The sequence below is a fragment of the Cavia porcellus genome, unplaced genomic scaffold (assembly GCF_034190915.1).
Source record: "Cavia porcellus strain 051 isolate PalLab524CR breed Dunkin Hartley unplaced genomic scaffold, mCavPor4.1 scaffold_9, whole genome shotgun sequence".
NCBI classification, from domain to species: Eukaryota; Metazoa; Chordata; class Mammalia; order Rodentia; family Caviidae; genus Cavia; species Cavia porcellus.
The window spans coordinates 4,127,351-4,146,257 of NW_026947492.1; the positions used below are offsets into that span (position 1 = coordinate 4,127,351).

The 18,907-nt window shown below is 43.8% G+C and overlaps 1 protein-coding gene across 2 annotated transcripts in view; it reads left to right on the forward strand.

Moving 5' to 3' along the window:
* Window positions 1–18,907, forward strand: part of Sik2 (salt inducible kinase 2) — a 120,062-nt gene that overhangs the window by 84,342 nt on the left and 16,813 nt on the right. Inside the window, exons 1-6 of one of the 2 annotated variants that reach the window (XM_063255729.1) lie at window positions 8,792–9,100; window positions 11,691–11,815; window positions 12,232–12,355; window positions 13,611–13,831; window positions 15,247–15,399; window positions 18,558–18,722. In XM_063255729.1, the coding sequence (XP_063111799.1) occupies window positions 9,001–9,100; window positions 11,691–11,815; window positions 12,232–12,355; window positions 13,611–13,831; window positions 15,247–15,399; window positions 18,558–18,722 (888 nt within the window). In that variant the 5' untranslated portion in view covers window positions 8,792–9,000. Of the gene's footprint in view, window positions 1–8,791; window positions 9,101–11,690; window positions 11,816–12,231; window positions 12,356–13,610; window positions 13,832–15,246; window positions 15,400–18,557; window positions 18,723–18,907 lie in introns of those variants that run through there. The other variant, XM_063255728.1, reaches the window with a different exon arrangement.

The following is an 18,907-nucleotide window of genomic DNA, read 5'->3' on the forward strand; positions in this document are numbered from 1 at the left end:
GTGACTGGTTGATTTCTTCAAGGCAGCCATTCTTTCTAGAGTTAGATGAAATCTCAATGTTATTTTAATTTGCATCTCTCGAATGACCAGTGATGGTGACCCATTTCTTCATGTGCTTATTTGCCATTTGTAAATCTTCATCTGAGAACTAATTTTGGATTGTGTCTTTGAATTTCAGGGGCCTGATGTTTTTCAATTCTTTATATGTTCTAGATATAAGTTCTTTGAGGGACAGTTGGCTGTGGGATTTTTTCCCATTCTGTGGGATTTCTTTTCATTCTGTTGGTGATTTCTTTTGAAGTGCAGAAGTCTTAGTAAGATGAGATCCCAGTTGTTGACTCTGAAGCACTTCCTGTGTGGTTTGCGTTTTACTCATGTATTCTTTGTCTACCCCTATCTATGTCTTCAAGATTTTTACCTATCTTGTCTTCTAGTAGATTTAATGTTTCTGTTTTAATAGCTCTCTGATCCATTTTGACTTTAGTTTAGTGCATGGTGATAGACATGAGTCTAGTTTCGGTCTTTGGCATGTGGAAAGTCAATTTTTCCAGCACCATTTATTAAAAATGCTTTCTTCCATTGAACATATTTGACACTTTTATCAAAATAAGGTGGCTGAGTGTCTTTGTCGTTGTGTCTGTGTCTTCTAATCTCAGGTTTTTTGTTTTTTGGTTTTGTTTTTTTGCCAGTGCCATGCTGATTTTATCACAGTATCTTTGTAGTATAATTTCAATTATACTACAGGGATTGTGATGCCTTCTCCCTTGCTTTTGTTGCTTTGCTATTCTAGATCTCTCCCATTTTCAAATGAATTTTAGCAATGTTTTCTCTAGATCTGTAAGATAAGGGTATTTTGATCAGGATTGCATTAAATCTGTATGACAGTTTTGGGAATATGGCCTTTTTCACTATATTGGTTCTTCCTAACCATGAGCAAGGGATAGCTTTCCATTTTTGATGTCTTCTTCGGTCTCCTTTTTTAGACTATTACAGTTTTCAGTGCATAGATCTTTTACATCCTTTGTTAGTATTAGATTTTTTAGGGTGCTACTGTGAAAGATACTGTTTCCATAATTTCTTTCTCAGTGAGTTTGTTTGTGTACAGGAATGCTATTGATTTTTGAGTGTTAACTCTGTATCCACTGTACTGCTGGATTTCCTTATTAACGTCTTTTGATGGAGTTTGGGGGTCTTCTATATAGACTATCCTGTCATCTGCAAATAATGATAGTTTAACTTCTTCCTTTCCTATCCTTATTCTTTTTATTTCACTCTCTTGTCTACTTGCTCTGGCTAATGTTTACAAAACTATTGAATAGGAGTGGTGATAGTGGGCGTCCTGGTCTTGTTCCTGGTCTTAGAGTGAAAACTTTCAGCTTTTGTCCATTTAGTATCCATGATGTTGGATATTGGTTTATCATAGATGGCTTTTATCAGATTGACGTAGAGAACATCTATTCTAATTTTCTGTACGGTTTTTATCATGAATGAGTGTTAGACACTTTATCAAAAGATTTTTCTGCATCTGTTGAAGTGATCATGTAATTTTTGTCTTTGGCTGTGTTGATGTTGTGTATTACATTTATTCATCTTCAAATGTTAAACCATCCCTGCATTCCTGGAATAAATCCCACTTAGTCATGGTATATAATCTTCTGATGATTTGCTAGTATTTTGAGAATTTTTACATCAGTGTTTATTAGGAGATTTGCTGGTAGTTCTCCTTTTTGCTTGGGTTTTTCTCTGGTTTTGGTATCAGAGTAATACTTGCCTCCAGGAATGAGTTAGGAAAAATTGCTTCCCTTTCAATTTCATTAAAGAATTTGAGGAGTATTGGTATTAAATCTTCTCGCAGTTTCTTGTAGAATTCAGCTGTGAATTCAGCAGGACCTGGGCTTTTCTTTGTTGATAAGTTTTTAATTACGTTTTCAATTTCAGTAACTAATATTGGGTTATTCAAAATTTTGTATCTTCTTGACTCAGCTTTGGTAATTCATGTTTGACTTGGAATCTGGCCATTTTCTCTGTTTTCCAGCCTGTGTGAGTAAAGACTTTCAACATCGGTGCTGATGATCTGAATTTCCACAGAATCTGTAGCAGTTTCACCCTTTTTATTCCTCGTTGCACAAATTTGCATTTTTTCCTTTTCTTGATAAGATTAGCTAGGGATTTATGAATTTTGTTTATTCTTCAAAGAACCAACTCTTGAATCATTAATTTTTGTATTGTTCTCTTAGTCTCAGTTGTGTTAATTTCTGCTCCAATCTTTATAATTTCCTCCCTTCTGTGAGCTTTAGTCTGCCTTCTTTTGTAGAATCTTGAGGTGCAGCATTAGTTTGTTTATTTGTGCTCATTCTGTTTTCCTCATGTGAGAATTCCTTGCTACATATTTCCCTCTCAGGATCACTTCCATTGCATCCCACAGGTTCCAGTATGTTATATCTGCGTTTTCATTGAATTATAGATATTGTTTAATTTCTTCTTTAATTGCATCTGTGACCCATTGGTTGTTCAGGAGGCTGTTGTTTAATTTCCATGTGCTTATGTAGGTTTTGCAGTTTCTTTTGCCATTAATTTCCAGTTTCAATGCAATATGGTCAGATAATACGCATGGGATAATTTCAGTCCCTTTGCATTTTCTTAAGTATGTTCTGTGGGCTAATACGTGGTCTGTTTTAGAGAATGTCCCTTGTGCAGCTGAGAAGAATGTGTATTCTGATGTTGTCAGCTGGAACGTCCTATAAATATCCAGTAAGTCCATTTGTTCACAGGTTTGATTCAGTTCTGTGATTTCTTTGCTGATTTTTTGTCTAGTTGATCTATCTCTTCGTAGCAATGGGGTATTGAGGTCCCTTGTTACAAATGTGTTATTTCATATTTGATTTTGCCGTCTACTAGTATTTGCCTAATGTAGTTGGATGCATATATATTTATAGTTGTTATCTCTTTCTCTTGAAGTTTTCCCCTAACAAGTGACCTTCTTTATCACTTTTGATCATTTTTGGATTGAAGTTCACATTGTCTGCAAATAGAATAGCTACCCCTGCTTTTTCTGGGTTCCTGTCACATGGAATATTGTTGTCCATCATATGACTTTTTGAGTTAAATGTGTTTCTTGTATGCAACATATTGTTGGATCTTCTTTTTTGATCCATTCTGCCAATCTATTTCTTTTAATTGGTGAATTGAGGCCATTTATATTGATGGGTATAACTGATATATATTGGCTTAACTTTGTCACGTTATTTTTCTGTTGTTGGTTCCCTGTTTTCCCCCTTGTTTAATTGCTTGCCCTGCTTGGTGATTTCCTTTTGTTGTTGTTCTGAGACTTGTGGTTGTTTTTATCTCTATCTAGTTTGTCTTTGCAGTACTCTTTCTAAGGTTTGTTTAATACACATGAATTTCTTCTGTTGTTCTTGTCATGGAAGTATCTTATTTCTCTACCGGTTTTGAAAGCAAGTTTTGCAGAGTATGCCAATCTGGGTTGAAAGTTGTTTTCTCTTAGGGTGTGAAATACTTCACTCCAAGCTGGTCTTGACTTGAGAGGGTTTTTTGTTTTGGTTTGGTTTTGGTTTTTTTTGGGTTTTTGTTTATGGTATAGGGATTGAACCCATGACCGTGCACTTGCAAGGACTTGAGAATTTTTGTTGAGAAGTTTGTTGGCTGTGATTCTTATGGACTTTTCTTGAGAGATGAGCTGTTTCTTTTCTCTAACCGCTTTTATTATTCTGTTTTTATGCTGAATTCTGGGATCTTGATTACTATATGCCTGGGTGTAGATTTATTTTGGTTATGGCTGTTTGGAGTTCTACATGCCTAACTTACCTGTATCAGAGTCTTTTCCCATCCTTGGGAAATTTTCTATCACTTCTGCAAATAGTACGTCTTTTTTGTTGACTCCTGCATTTTCATTGACACCTGTCAGTTTTATATTGTCCTCTCTGCATCGTCCTGGAGCTGTTGAACTGTTACCTCATGGTCGTTATTTTTAAGAAGTCTTTGCTTTCATGATTGCTAGCCGCAATCCTGTCTTCAAGGCCTGACCGCCTGCGCTCAGTGTCATTCAAGCAGTTTTGCCAGCTTTTAAGGGAATTTTTAATTTCCAGGCTGTCGCTCTGAACTTGTTTCATGCGTTCTGTTTCTTTCCTATATTGTTCATTTAAGGTTTCCATCATCCTGCCATGTGTTCTCTGGCTACGTGGAACAACTCCTTTATTGTGGTTGTCATTTGTTTCTGTACCTGAGAGATTATTTCTAATCTGATTTCCTCTGTAGCCTCGTGGACTTGCTGTCTTTTCAAAAATTGCATGTGTGTGTGACTTCCACTGACCCCCATTTCGATGTCTCCTGTACTTTTTCTGGATGGGCTGGGTGTTTTAGATTACACTTTGCATTTTCATTTTGTCCTTTCCACCTCTTGGGTTAATATTTGGTGTTTTTAATCCTGCTAGTCTCAACTGTCCATCATGTGTGTCTTGGGGTCCTACGGTGTGGCTGACCCGATCACCCAGTAGGAGAAGGGCCAGTCACCTGAATTCCTCCTGTGGGCCAGTCCTGTGAATCCTGTGTTCTTCCCAGGCTGGCTAGCCTGAGAGCGTTGATGTGAATCAACCCGTAGCTCGTATTGTTACTGCGGCTTCAGGCTGCTCCAGGCCACCAGACCCACCTACCTGTCTATGGTGTGCACCCCAGCCGGGAACCTGCTCTGTCACTGGGTATCTCACAGGCTTAATCAGGTTTCTCCAGGCTGGGGGAGACCTCGCTAGCACTCTTGCCAGCCCACCCCGGATTCTCTTTAGGGAAGTGGGACTCACAGGCAGCTTGCCAAGGTCCTCCCAGTGTGGGGAGGATTCACTGAGGTTCCTGTTGACCCACTGAGGTCCTGTGCTTTGGGGCAGGACTCCCCACACTCTGTCCAGCACACCGAGGTACTACAGGTGGTAGAAGGGCTCGCTGATGCTCCCCAAGGCTCCCCTGGGCTGCTGAGGTCATCAAAGTATGGGGGAGGGGCGGCCCATGGTCCCTTTGGCTGTTGATGTCCTCCGGGTGTCAATAACCGTTTTGTTATCAGGAAGACAAAAATCATTCAGCTTTTAAAACACAGTGCACAAAACAGTAACAGCAATTTTAATATATAGTCAAATATATAGTCAAATATAGTCAATATATAGTCAGATATATAGTCAAATATATGCAATGTCTGTTTCTAGTTATTTGGGTTAGAGATAGTTATGGAACTGAACTTTGGAGGCCTTAATTTTCAATTTTCACTACAGTCAGTAACTGATCTGCGATTAAAGACCATATAGGGCCATTCCAATTTTTGTAACATTCAAGCTACACAAAAACCAGATGAGATAATATGGGTATATCAAGAAATCTCAAAAGCATTCTGAGAGGAAAACCTTGGAAATGAGTGTTGGGATGGGGACGTGTATCATCTTGATACAAAATGAATCTGTCACAGTTTGGTACGCCTTTTTTGGAGACCAAGTCTCGCCATGTAGTTCATGCTAACCTCAAACTCTTGGCAATCTTTGTGCCACAGCCTCTTGAGTGCTGGGATTATTGAAATGAGTCTGTTAGCATCTTGTTTATTCCCTTTACGTGGTGGTAAGGATGTTCCTAACAGACCTTCCAATATTACAGAGAAGAGAAAGCCCTCACAGCCCACTTCTGGTGGCAGTTTAGAAGGTTTCTCAGGCCTGCTTAATGTGAATGATTTTTCCTGGGCTTATGACAGCTTTACCTCCAATTTAAAGCTGGATTAAGTTTCTGATTAGTGACATCCTTGTAATATCTGTGATATAATGTACCTGACCTGTTTGAATATCGGCTAAGTCCCTTGTAACCATGGATACCTTGGCAGCCGGCAAGCAGGTCTAGGGCCTGTTTGTGGCTTCTACATACCATCTTGGGGGAAGACCCGTGATGCCCTGGAGAAGTGGTCGCTTCAGGGTTGGGGCAGGAAAAATACAAGGTGAGTTTGAAAAAAATCTAGTGTCAAAAGATAAGGAAGTACTGAAAATAAAATTTAAAAATTTTAAATAGAAGGAACCAGGTTGAAAAGACAGAGAAGTCAATATGAATTAGCTCCTGACAATCAAAGCTGGAACAATTTGAGCATAAAAAATAACAATGATACTAAGTTGTAACTTGGAGATCAAAATAAATTCCATGGGAATATATAATATAGGAATATAATAAATGATTAAGTAAATAAGTAAAATGGGAGCTGGGACAGCTCTTCCGTGGAGAAGAGTTAAAATTAATAGAAGAAAGCTAGGAGTCAGCTCAGCAGCGCAAGCACCGCCTGTGGCAAGCGCAAAGTTGTAAGTTTGATCCCCGGTACCAAAAAAAAATTAATAGGTGATAGATTTGCTAATTAGTAAGACTTAATTATTCCACAATGTGGACGTATGTTACAGTATATTAAGTGTCATAAATATGTAATATGTGCACTTGAAGTTAAAAATAAAATATTTTTGTAGGGAAAGGAAATAATAAATGTGTATGAAGAATAAGGGACATGAAAACTCATTGTTAGAACACAAAGTAATTATCGATAGACTCAACATCTGCCATCAAATGCTAAAACTAGTAGGTAAAGAGAGGGAGAAATGTATATTTTCAGTGTCTTTTCAAATAGGCGTATTAAGCACAAAGAAAGAAAGTCACGCGGCAGTGGGGAAACAGGTCACCTTAATCAGGTGGTCAGCGGTCAGACCTCACATCACACCTCACACCTCGCGTCCCCTCTTACGATGCGCTGAGGCAGCGTGACTGCCTTTGGTCGCTCTTTCCAAAGCCTTGGCCTTAATGTAAGACTTCCGACATCAAACTCAGCTTGGGAGGTACTGTACTGTAAAATACAGGATTAGTTCTGCTCAGAATGATGGAAAACAAGAAAAAGACTGAAGAATTATAGCAAATTGGAGCAGACCCAGAGACATGACTCTATGGCAATGTGGAATCCCAAAAAGAGATAAAATCTGATGAAATTGTAGTCAGCCTTGTGGCTTATTAATAGTATTAAATTATGTTACTTTCTTAGCTTAATCACTGGGCTGTAGTTACATAGAAAGTTAACATTATCAGAGGCTAGGTGAAGGAGGGAACTCTCCTCACTTAATTTCTAAGAAAAGTATTTCCAAATAGAAAGTGACTCTAACATTGCGTGGCACAAGTTTTAGCAAAGAAGTAGCGAGCAGCGTATGTACAGATAGCCGTGTGTGTGGTGTTAACCTGCAGATGAGAGAAGTGGGCCAGAGAGACGTTTCCTTTCCATCGTGGCCAGCCAGGTCTTAGGCTGGCACACAGAGAGGGGTCCAGGATCATTTCCATAATGCTTAGCGACAGTCAGGTGCTGGTGTGAGGTCTGTTTTTATTCTGTGTTCCAAGGCTGTCTTCTGTGTTTCCACAGTGATAACACATGTGGCATGTAAATACAGTATTTAATGAGGGAATGAATGAATGAATTTGGTCAGAATGATACAATGCAAATATAGGCTATGTTCCATATCTGTGGATTCTGCATACTGGGATTCAACCAACCATGGGTGGAAAATACTTAGCAGAACTCTTACATTTGCTGATGTAATTAGGCCTCATGTGTATTTGTGTCTATACTGACGCTGTGCACACTCTTTTCTTGCCAGTGTACCCTTTTACATCGTGTGAGCACATGATAGCTTTTACACTGCAGTAAGTACTGTGTAAGCCTAGAGATGCTGTACAGTGTACAGAAGGATGTGTGTATGCTGTGTGCAGGTGCTGCATACACGCCAGGAGCCTCTGGACTTGGGAGCCAGTGTCTCGCACACTATCCAGGGGCACTGGTAGAGTCCATCCCTTTTTAATTCGTGGTGATAAGAAATCAATTCTGAATTTTCACCTTTCATCCTCCTTCCTCACCCCTATTTAACTATATACTTTAGTCAGAAAATTGCAGACTGAATAAAGAAAATTATCCAGATTCCTATGAAGAAATAAAAAGGCGTTTGTTTTTAAGTACCTTTCTGCTGCCAGTTTTTAAACCTGTCAATTATTAACTTGCTCAAAAATAGCTACTTACCACTGTGCCAGGGAAGGACTTGAAGGTGTTGCTTAACAGGGAGGGCTTTGTAGTAGACTTGCTTTCTATCCCAGGTCTGCAGCACAGTGACTAACTATACAGTCAGTGGCAAGTCATCACCTTGCTCTGCAGTAAGACATCCTCATAAAATCCTTAAGGAATCTTGCTGGGCATGGAGATGCACACCTGTAATCCCGGCCACTTGGAGGCTAAGGCAGGAGGAGCACAGGTTCAAGGCCCACCTGGGCAACTTAACGAGTCCCTGTGGCTGCTCAGAGTGGAGCACGTGGGTTCAGTCTCCAGCACTGAGAAAACAAGGAAGAGACAAAGAGAAGGAAACGCGACGATCTGCACCGTGTGCAGGCAGCTCTTAGCAAAGCCGTTTAGAGGAGATAGGACTTGAAGTGAGCACGGAAGGCGGGGGCAGAGCACAGGCGGAGCCCGGGTCCAGGGAGGAGCCAGGGAGAGAGGGAGAGAAAGAACCATGCAGCGGGCCTTGACGGAACAGCGCCTGCTGCAGACCCGACTGTTGACTGTCAATCTTTCCCTGTTCTCAAGAAATATAGTCAGATAGGGAAGGTAGATAAATACAGTAACAGTGACAATAACTGTGGTAGCAGCAGCTTACCCTGTTTGCTGAGCACCTAACATGCTTCAATAGCACTGTACATTTTTCTGTTTATGTCAATACTTAGAACTTTATAAACTGCATTTCCTTTGTGAATGAGGAAACCAAGACTCTGAGAAATTAAGTAATTTGCCCACGATTATGTATCTAAGTATCAAACCCAGGACTTGATCCTGGATCGCCTGACTTCAAAGACTTCCTTACCCTTTCATCAGGCGATGACTAGGTGTTTGAAGCTCTCTGACAAGATCATAGAAGACGCGCGCATCCGTGGCACTGCAGTAGCTGGAGAGCCTCAATGGTTTCGGGGTTTCCTGACTGTCCCCACACACTGAAGTTCCTCTGTTCCCCGGTTACATACAGAAGAGAGAAGTACGAGGCTGCTCAGCACCACCCTTGTGAGTGAGCAGGAAGCTTTTTTGTTCTCTCTTTATAAAACCAAGGTTGGAAGGACTCCACAGCCACAGCCAGGCCTGCCTTGCCGTGGAGTCTCCAGGAGAGCCCACCCCCACCGGGCTGCCTTGGGGACAGTCCCGTACCCGGCCACTCTTCCGAATTCATTTCGCCAGGGTGTGGGGGGTTAAGAATGAGGCACTTCTGTAAGGTTGTTTGACACATAGAAACTGTACCGCAACGTTTGGCAGGTGTCTTCCATGTACCAGCAAATACGTTGCCATACATACTCAGCTTCTGCGTACTGAGACTCAGCCTGTGGTTATGGTTTCCAGTGTAGCTGTTACTGTACCTATTCCAGGATCTCCAAACACCCAGCAGTTTCTTGTGCTTTTCCTAGTATGTAAGGTTAACCTTTCCTTCTTTAAACCAGATCAGGCATGTACTGGTTGATTCACTTACGAGCATGATTTCTTAGAAAACATAAAGCCGAGCCCCTGTGTGAACATGTGGTTCATAAGGCGAGACGCGTGGCTGTTCACAGAGCTTGGAGGGAGAAGCTGGGGTCTCTCTGACACACTTTGGAAACATGCAGGACAGGAGTGAGGTTACGTGGCGGGGCAGCCACACACCTTTCCAGGGTGGCCTCTCCCGCGTACGCCACAGTGTTGTTCCCCTGGGGTTACTGTGGCTAAGGCCCCTTCCCCAGGTGCCCCCTCTTTTAGCTCAGAAACCTTAGGCTCCCACTACATGTTTTCCAGCCCTCCTGCGTGTTTTCTCAGGACTGTTACCTCTGCAGGTGGCTGTTGGTGATGATATTTCACAGAGAAGCACTGACATTTCCCATCTGCGCTCCAGGCATTTTGCATTCTTAATGTCATTTAATCCCCGTAGCATCCTGCCTGGGTAGGTGAGTTATGTCCGTCTATAGGGATATATGGACGCTAGCTTTCCTAGGAGACTTGAAGCTGGAAACTGGCAGGACCAGAAGCCAGCGCCAGTTCTCCCTCACGTCGTGGAAGCTGCTCAGCACCAGTGTCAGCAAGCAGAGGGGCGTCTGGCTGCGTGTGCACGGTCTCAGCAGTGAGTGGCTGTGCGTTTACATGACCACCCTGCAGCCTCGCAGCCACCTCTGAGTACCGCTGCCCCTTTACAGACAGACACTGAGGCTCACCAAGGCTGGACCAGGGCCCGAACGCCAGTCAGGCCGGCCTGGAGACCAACTCTGGTCCCCGTTGGGTCACCCCTGAAAGCCCCCAGATGCACAGGTCCACACCAGAGGGTGGAGAGCCAGTCCTGCCAGACATTGCCAAGGCGATATTTAACAGCCTAAGACAGTGGGAGAATAACTTACAAACTGATGGGAATTCATTTCTTCAGTAAAAATCAGAGAATGTGTGAAGGCTTAGCAGAAGAGTAAACTTGGATTTATACGAAACTTGAATTTTTGTGCATATTGAAGGCGTTTGAGTATACTGTTTTCAGAGTTGCTTCTCTTTAATTTTTAAATTTAAAGAAAACAAAACAGAACAAAGCAGATCAGAACAAAACAATACAGTCAACATCGGATTTCAAAACAAGACAACAAGAAATCAATTGTGGTTACCATAATGTCTCTTGTTTTCTTTGAAACGTCTCAGAGTTCTAATATATATCCAAACTGTGATGCAGCATCACTAAGGTTATAAGGCTGTTAACTATCTTGAAACATACTGTCACTGTGTTCCATAAGCGAGTGAATGATGGCTGTGGGGACAGGTGACCTTTATATGACAGTGAGCTGTTGGGAAAGCCTCTGCCTAGCATAGCATGGGGCATCGCTTAGAGAATTATTACACAGTAAGCTCTGTGTTCATTTGCCTCAAAGACTGTATCAGCCAGGCTTGGCGGTGCAAACCTGGAATGCCAGCACCTTGAGAGGCTGAGGCAGGAGGATCACAGACTGGACCCCAGCCTGGCTTATCAGCTTACCTTGACTGTGTTTTAAAAGAAAGAATTCAATGCAAAGACCGTAGGTTCAATCCTCAGTACTGCAAAAAAATGTTTTTAATTAATTTTAATGTTGTATATCTTGCTATGTTGGTGTAACGGCTCTAAACAGCCACTCAGTGATTTCTGTGTTACTCGTTTGTTTCTTTATAAACCATCAAATAAATGAATTCTGTGATTATCAAATTTCCAGTGCTTGTCTACACCAATAGATAGTCTATTCACCTTAAAAATACATGGTTGAGGGACTGGGGATTTAGCTCAGTGGCATAGCGCCTGCCTTGCAAGCAGGCAGTCGTGAGTTCGATCCCTGGTACCGATAAAAACGAAAAAGACAAAAAAAAAAAAAAACATGGTTAAAAATCTTTTTACAGTCTCTCATGTACTCTCTTTGAAAAGAAACCTCAGTGCGTGTATCCCATTCAGCAATATTTGTTGAATATTGAACTGTTTGATGGCCGTCATACGAATCGCTAGGGAAACATCACAAAATAGACATCACCCCAGTCCTCACTGTAACGTGGCACAGTATAAAATTCATTACAGAGAAATACAGTGTAGTGTGAGAGCACAGATGAAAAGTAACATTTATTTCCATCCCAACAGATTTCGGTTTTGGAAACTTCTTTAAAAGTGGTGAACTGCTGGCAACATGGTGTGGCAGCCCCCCGTACGCAGCCCCAGAAGTCTTTGAAGGGCAGCAGTATGAAGGACCACAGCTGGACATTTGGGTACTGCTTTGCTTTGCTGTGTGAAGTGCATCTCCATGATAGTAGTGGGCACTCTGCCCCGTCCTAGGAGCTCCTGGAACGCAGCACATAAACAGCTTTCTGTGTTCTCCGTGTCTGTCAGAGCATACTGAAGTGAATTCCCATGAAAGAATTTCTAGGGACAGGAGTCATTAGCCTAATATTAGCAGTAATGTAAAATTAAACAACAAGAAAAATGATCAGATTCAGATCATTTGGTATTTATTTACTTGCTGTAGAAGTCAGGCTTTCAGTGTTTTCTTTTCCAAATTCTGAGGAAATAAGAAATCTAGACTGGGGTTTTCCCGTCCCTGTGATTTTAAGAGCGCTGGGGGATGTTCAGGAAAACAGAAAGCACGTGAATGTCCGGGACGGTGACTGCACTCTTCTCTCCCTAGAGCATGGGAGTTGTCCTGTACGTCCTCGTCTGCGGCGCATTGCCTTTCGATGGACCGACCCTTCCAATGTTGAGGCAGAGGGTTTTGGAGGGAAGATTTCGGATCCCATATTTCATGTCAGAAGGTAACAAGCTGTCATCTTGCTAATTGTACTTTACAGAGTTTGTGCACAAAAAGATGTGTCTAGGCAAGCAAAAGCTCTCCCTTTCCGGAGAGTTTGGGTACCAGACAAAATGACTGAGTCATTTTCAGAGCCTTAAAAATAAGCCCCTGCCATGTGGGTGAGAGAAACCCCAGTCTTCCTACTTGAAACTAAGATCAGAAGTTTCCGGTGTTGAGAGCAACGAGTCTTCCAGTCTGTTCTAGGCCTGTAAGTCCCCAAGGGTGGTCTTAGCCTCCCAGAAGCTCCTCATAGATACTGGCTCACAACTGTATTGCTCTGAAGTATGAAGTAGATTTTATAAAATATAAATTTTTTTTTAAATTAAGTTAAAAGCCTACTGGCAGAACTCTAATGAATCAAACTGAAGGCCACAATCCCTGCCTATCTTGTATTGTGTGGTTACATAGTTTACTCTTTACTTACCTTTCCGGTTTTAATCCTTAACTCTTGTTCCTACTGGAAGTAGAAATACAGTAGACCCCTTGGCAGCTAAGAGCATGGGCGCTCGAGCCAGACTAGCCGGTTTCAATCCTAAATTCACCGCTCACTGGCTGTGTGGCTTTGGCAAATCATAGCTCCTCTCTGTGCGTCAATTCTTCGTCAGTAAAACAGAAATAACAAAATATAAATAAAGTAAAACAGAAATAGCAAGTTTCTGCCTTTGGGGTATTGTAAGGATAATTCAGTCGCTGTGCGAAGCCCTGGGCACAGTGCCAGGTTACAGTGAGTGATGCAAGGTCAGCTAATGTGCTCGATGCCTGCCCAGTGAGTCAGCTGGCCTCTCCACGTGGGGCAGTGCAGGGTTCCCAGGGTATACAGAAGTCACTCAAGTTTCATGGGCATTTTCTCAGCGGCAGTGGTGAGCAAAGCACCAGCCTGCCGGAGAGCCCGTGACCTCACCTGCGCAGCTGCAGTGTGTCAGCCTCAGTCGCCAGTGAGGACCAATTTATTATATGCCTTTTCTGAATGCAGAAGTCTTAAGTCTGCAACTAGATAATTCCAATTGAGAAATTTAGTAGCAAGGCTTATTTAACAGAGTATTCATCCACCTTGTGAACTTGACACATGTAAGTATCTTTCTGGCTTATTCATTCATCTGGCTTCCTGCTTTGAATGAAGGATGCACAGATTAACATCATCACCGGCACAGTAGTCAAGCAGAGAAACCCCGGGCAAAGTGATTTATGTGACTTTTGTAACATTGTATTTTCTGTAGATTGTGAGCATCTCATTCGGAGAATGTTGGTCCTAGACCCATCTAAACGGCTAACCATAGCTCAAATCAAGGAGCATAAGTGGATGCTCATAGAGGTTCCTGTACAGAGACCTGTACTCTATCCACAAGAGCAAGAAAACGAGCCCTCCATTGGGGAGTTTAACGAGCAGGTTCTGCGATTGATGCACAGCCTTGGAATAGATCAGCAGAAAACCATCGAGGTAAAGTGATCCTAGATGTGGCCGAAGATGCGTTAGCATTTGTCTGTCGTGGGACCCCGAAGCTGCACCCTCCCTGGTTCCTCCCACACAAAGTCTCCAGCATCGAGGCAGCTGTGTCAGATGCTACTTGCGCTGGTTTTCAAATTTGAATTCCTTACCTTCCCCCTGTGCCAGAAGTGCAAGGGGAGAGTCTGTAGAGGGCTCAGAAAAGGGAGAGTCGGCAGTTAGCAGGCACAGGGTGGACTGTGAAGCTCCACATCAGGGTTCACCTAGTTTGTGTGGACTGTAAATACACAGGTACGGAGCTAGGCTAAGGCCTGAGCAGGAAACAAGAGAAGGCAGAGTTTAGGAACCGGTTAGGTTAGGCTGTAGCCTGGAGAAGCAAAAAGGGCAGAATCCTGATTTGAAGCTTATAAACCTGGAAAATTCCTCTTAGCTTTTCCCTGTCCTGTAATAGTGTATTTATAGGGTGTGTGTCTGGGCGTGTATCTAAGGTGTGCACAACAACAACAAAACAAACAGTGCTTTAAGGGAGAATCACAACAAGAAAAAATATCAAATATCCCTCCCTTTTGGGTTGAAAGATAAAGATTCCAGAGCATGTTGCACGGTCCCCGTTGCAGCAGTAAGCTACACAGTGGCTTTCCGGCTTCACTCTCCGGGCGCCCAGTACTGTTTTCTCGTACTTGTCCCTAAAGTAGACCCAGAACGGCGGCGCCGCTGGCCTGTGATCTTCGCAGGGACTGCTTGTGGCCGTGGCCCCAGTGCAGCTCCCATGCGGACTGGCAACTAGCAGTGGAAACCAGAGAACCAGCTGTTTCTCTGCTGCGTGAGCATCCGAAAACCGGCAGGGTAGTGATGTGAAAATTTGGGAAACAACTTTTATTTTCAAGGTTTCAAAAGGATGGGACTACAAAAACAAGAGGAAAATTACCTAAGAACAGAGACACAGTGTCTCAATCTAGCCCCTAAACATTGCTTGTTAGCCCAAAATAATCGCCATAAGGTTCCCCAAAGGCTTTAGTCATTCACCTAAGAGTTTTAATGATTCTGGACTTGAGTGAAAGAATTAGTACTTGTGCACATAGGCCAGCCGACCTCGCACTGTAGTTAGCACCGTGAGCGGGACCACAGGATGCATCAGGAGTGTCTATGTGAGAGAAGGGCGGCGTTGCCTCTCAATGCAGAAAGGTCTAAGTGGATCCTGATCGTGTAAAGGGCCAAGGACATGCTACCCTCCATGAAACTGCAGCTTCCTGCCTTTCACTGAATTCTAGAACAGATTTCATTCTGAGGCCCGACTTTGCTGCTTCACTTTGAAGAACCCACTGTCTTTCTCCCGTCTTTGAGAAAGGTGGAGACCACTGGACTGATCTTTGTGGTTCTGTGCCTTCACCGCTTGTTTTCTCTTTCAGTCTTTGCAAAACAAGAGCTACAACCACTTTGCCGCCATTTATTTCTTGCTGGTGGAGCGCCTGAAGTCACACAGGAGCAGCTTTCCTGTGGAGCAGAGGCTCGACGGCCGCCCGCGGAGGCCCAGCACCATCGCCGAGCAGACAGTTGCCAAGGTAACGCAGGTCTTTCCGAGCTCGTGCTGTTCACACGGTTGACGTATTGTCATCCGGAAGGGAAAAGAGTTAGGGTTTCATTGCGTTCTTCTCTCTGGCAAGTTTCAGCCTTGATCATTCACTGATTCCTAAACGTTCTAGCGCCTTCACAGTTTTCAGGATTAGCTTTGTTTCACATAGTGTTTTTTTTCTTTTAAGAAATATTTCATTTTTAATCATTTGCTCATGTTGAGGGTTAATGTGACTAGCCTGCATAGTTGGTTTTCATTAAAAATTTTGCTGCGGATTTACATGTGCGAGCCTTCGTTGTTAGGTTCTGGAGGAGCTGGTGTAGAGCACAGTTATTGCCCTCTCAGATGTTACACTGCAGAAGCAAAATAAGATCATACGCGATCGTCCTCAGAGAAAGATGGACGCTGCAGACGAGCTGAGCACATGCCGGGCGTGTCGCAGAGGGCACCTAGACCTTTAGCAGATTCCCTTGATATCTCAAATCTGTATTTAATTTGGATTGAGGTTCAGGTAAATAACACAGTCTGGAATCATTGAAGAGAGGCAGGACTGCAGGGCGACAGACCGGGCGGAAGAGGCAGCAAAGTGAGATGGACAGTCCTGTGCTCAGCGGGAAGGGTCACACCAGTTAATCCGCCTGGCTTGAAGCAAGCAGAAGCTGGAGTAGCAACTCGAAGCCGTTTTGTGACAGTTCTGAAAGCCAAGGCCGAGAGTTTACTTACAGTTTAGGAAGCAGGAAGAAGCTGCTGACTGCTGTTAAGCAGAAGAGTGATAGAATGTGTCCATCCTTGAAGCTAATTCATCTGAGCACCTGGAAAATGTCATTTCAATAGGAAGAGAAGAAATTTGGAGAGCACTGTGGAGATTGCAGGAGTTGAGATGAGAAATACTCAAGGTTTAAACTAATATTGTGTTGGCAGAATAAAAAGAAAAAGGCAGGCATCAGCAGGAGCCTGTGTGCACTTAGGAGGCTTTGACAGACAGCTCCACATCGTGGCTCGAAGCGCAGGCGGGGACAAGCCCAGGATTTTGCCATTTTTTTCCTGTGACTTTCAGAGTTTCTTAAGAGCCAGGCACAGCGACACAGGCCTGTACCCAGACACTATCTCAAAGTAAAAACTGAAGACAGGACTAACTTAGTGGTAGACAACTCTGGGTTCAGTCCCAAGTACTGTCAAAAAATATTTTTTTCCTTAAGATTTTTCTGTGTCTAAGTTTCACAAGTATCAAGTGGAGATAATATTAGGAATGTCATGACAGTAAAATTAGCTATTATTTGTGACACATGTAGACAGTCTCTAGCACAGAGTAGGGTTATGTAAGTGGCTGTTATGTAAAGTGGTAAGTCAGTGACAGGGCGTTAGGGATGCCTGTGTCCTGGAGCTCCGGCCCGAGGGACAGGGCACCGCTAACTCAGTTCATGGGCAGTGGTCCCGGAGACAGGCTGGGCCAGGCAGCGCTGGGGAGTCATCTTGGTAGCAGCTGGGAAGAGTGTTTTGTTTGTGTGCTGTGTTAGGGCTGCTGTCCACTGCTGCAAGCACTTTCTTTGTTCAAAGTAAAATCAAGAGGAGAAAAATTTGAAGTTTATGTTTCTTTGCAATTTTATAAAATCTATGCACTTACAAGAAAAGTTTGCATTGGCCTCTACAGAACATGTAAAATTTTGTTTTGTTTACATAATTGTATCCTTTATATAAAAAGTGTATTGATGCAAAGATGAATGAAACAACATATTACTACACTTCCAGGTTAGTGTATCTCTGAGTTGAACTGTGTTGCTTTCAAGCAGAGAGGCTGTCACAGTCAGACATCGTTGGCTAGGAAGTAACAGGGAGAGGAGAGGAGACGTGCCCCCTAGCAGAGGGCAGGACAGCGGCAGGAAGCAGGAGCAGCCAGACGCAGCTTCCCTGCCAAGCTTCTGGACGAGCGAGGGGGCAGCAGGGCACAGAGCCGTTGCTCCGAGCACCTGCGTGTGTGATGTGCTCTCCTGAGTTGCTGTGTGTGTTACTGTTACTGCACACGATGTCCTTTCCGACCTAGACTTTTAGCAGACTCCCGTGGATATCTCAAATCTGTATTTAATTTGGATTGAGGTTCAGGTAAATAACACGGTATCCTAACATTTGTTAACTTGGGTTTTTATTACAAACACGCCGTGAGTTCTTTTCACTGTATGCGTTGGCCCCAGTCATGATAGAACCCTGCTTTCTGTGACTTCACCTGTGTCTCCCCGACTCGTCCTCCAGCTTGTCTTGCACGCCTTCTGGGACCAAGCAGGGGACACTGTAACTGAGGACAGCGCTCCCTTGCTTTGAGAGTACGTTCTGTGTTTCACGATAAAACTGAGGAAAAATAGATTCTGTGGTTTTGGAGAAAGAGGGAACCAAAAAATGTATACAACTTCAGAAAAGAAAAGTTGTATACTAAATTAACTGAGACATTATGAGATTAATACAGTTTCCTTTGGCCTCTCCAGTTACAAGAAGAGCTCCAGGTGGTGGCCACGCGCTGTCAGGCATGTTAGTTCAGTGATCTGCTGCCCGGAGAATCTCGGGTACTGAGGCACATGCATTTTCAGCTTCTCCTCTTACGAGCGTGCGGTGGCGCAGGTTTCTGTGATAGACTCCGTCTTTAGGGCCCCCATACATAACAGTCTGCAGGTGTTAAGCTCGAATGTGCACCTTACACATCTTTCTTTTCCTAAAGTGTGTATACACATTTTTGGTGGACTCCATATATGCTTGACATTTTAATACAGCCTTCTGGCTTTAATTCTTTGATGTTCTAATTTTTTTTGTAGAGAAGAGGCAGATCATTTCTTACTTATGTAGCAAATTGAAGGAACAATATGATCTCATACAGAGGACTCATGGACTACAGAATCGTGTGGAGCATAAGTTCCGAGCTGAGATGAGTGACTGTTCAAATCCGCATTTCTGAACTTCGGTGTCCTTCAGTATAAAACGCAGATAGCAATTCCTGCACTTGCTAGGGCAAGACCGGCCTTGGCGCGTCTCCTCCGCAGTTTCCGATAAATCACTTTATTCCTCAGTTGCCCCGGGGAGAACCCCTTTTCCCGAAAGCTCCGCAGGTCGCAGCGCAGTGTCTAACGCCGCCGCGTGTCTGTGTGTTCTCGCCGTCTGCAGGCACACACCGTGGGGCTCCCGGTGACCACGTCCGCCCCCGCCGCCAGGCTGATGCCGTCCGCCCTGCCCGCGCCCGCGGCCACCGTGGAGGCCTTCTCCTTCCCCGCGTCCAGCTGCCAGGCCGAAGCCGCCTTCATGGAGGCCGAGTGTGTGGACACCCCGAAGGTAGGCAGGGAGCTGCGGGGCAGCTGCGGCGTGGCTGCTGCTGCGGCCCTCGGCCTGCGACCGCCTCCCGGGACTAAACCCACGCGTGGGCACCCGCGCCTCCCACTGCGCCTCCTCTGCCGGTCCCTTCTCTTCTTGTTTCTAGTCCCTACAGGTGCTTGGGTTTGTCTTTTTTATATGTAAAT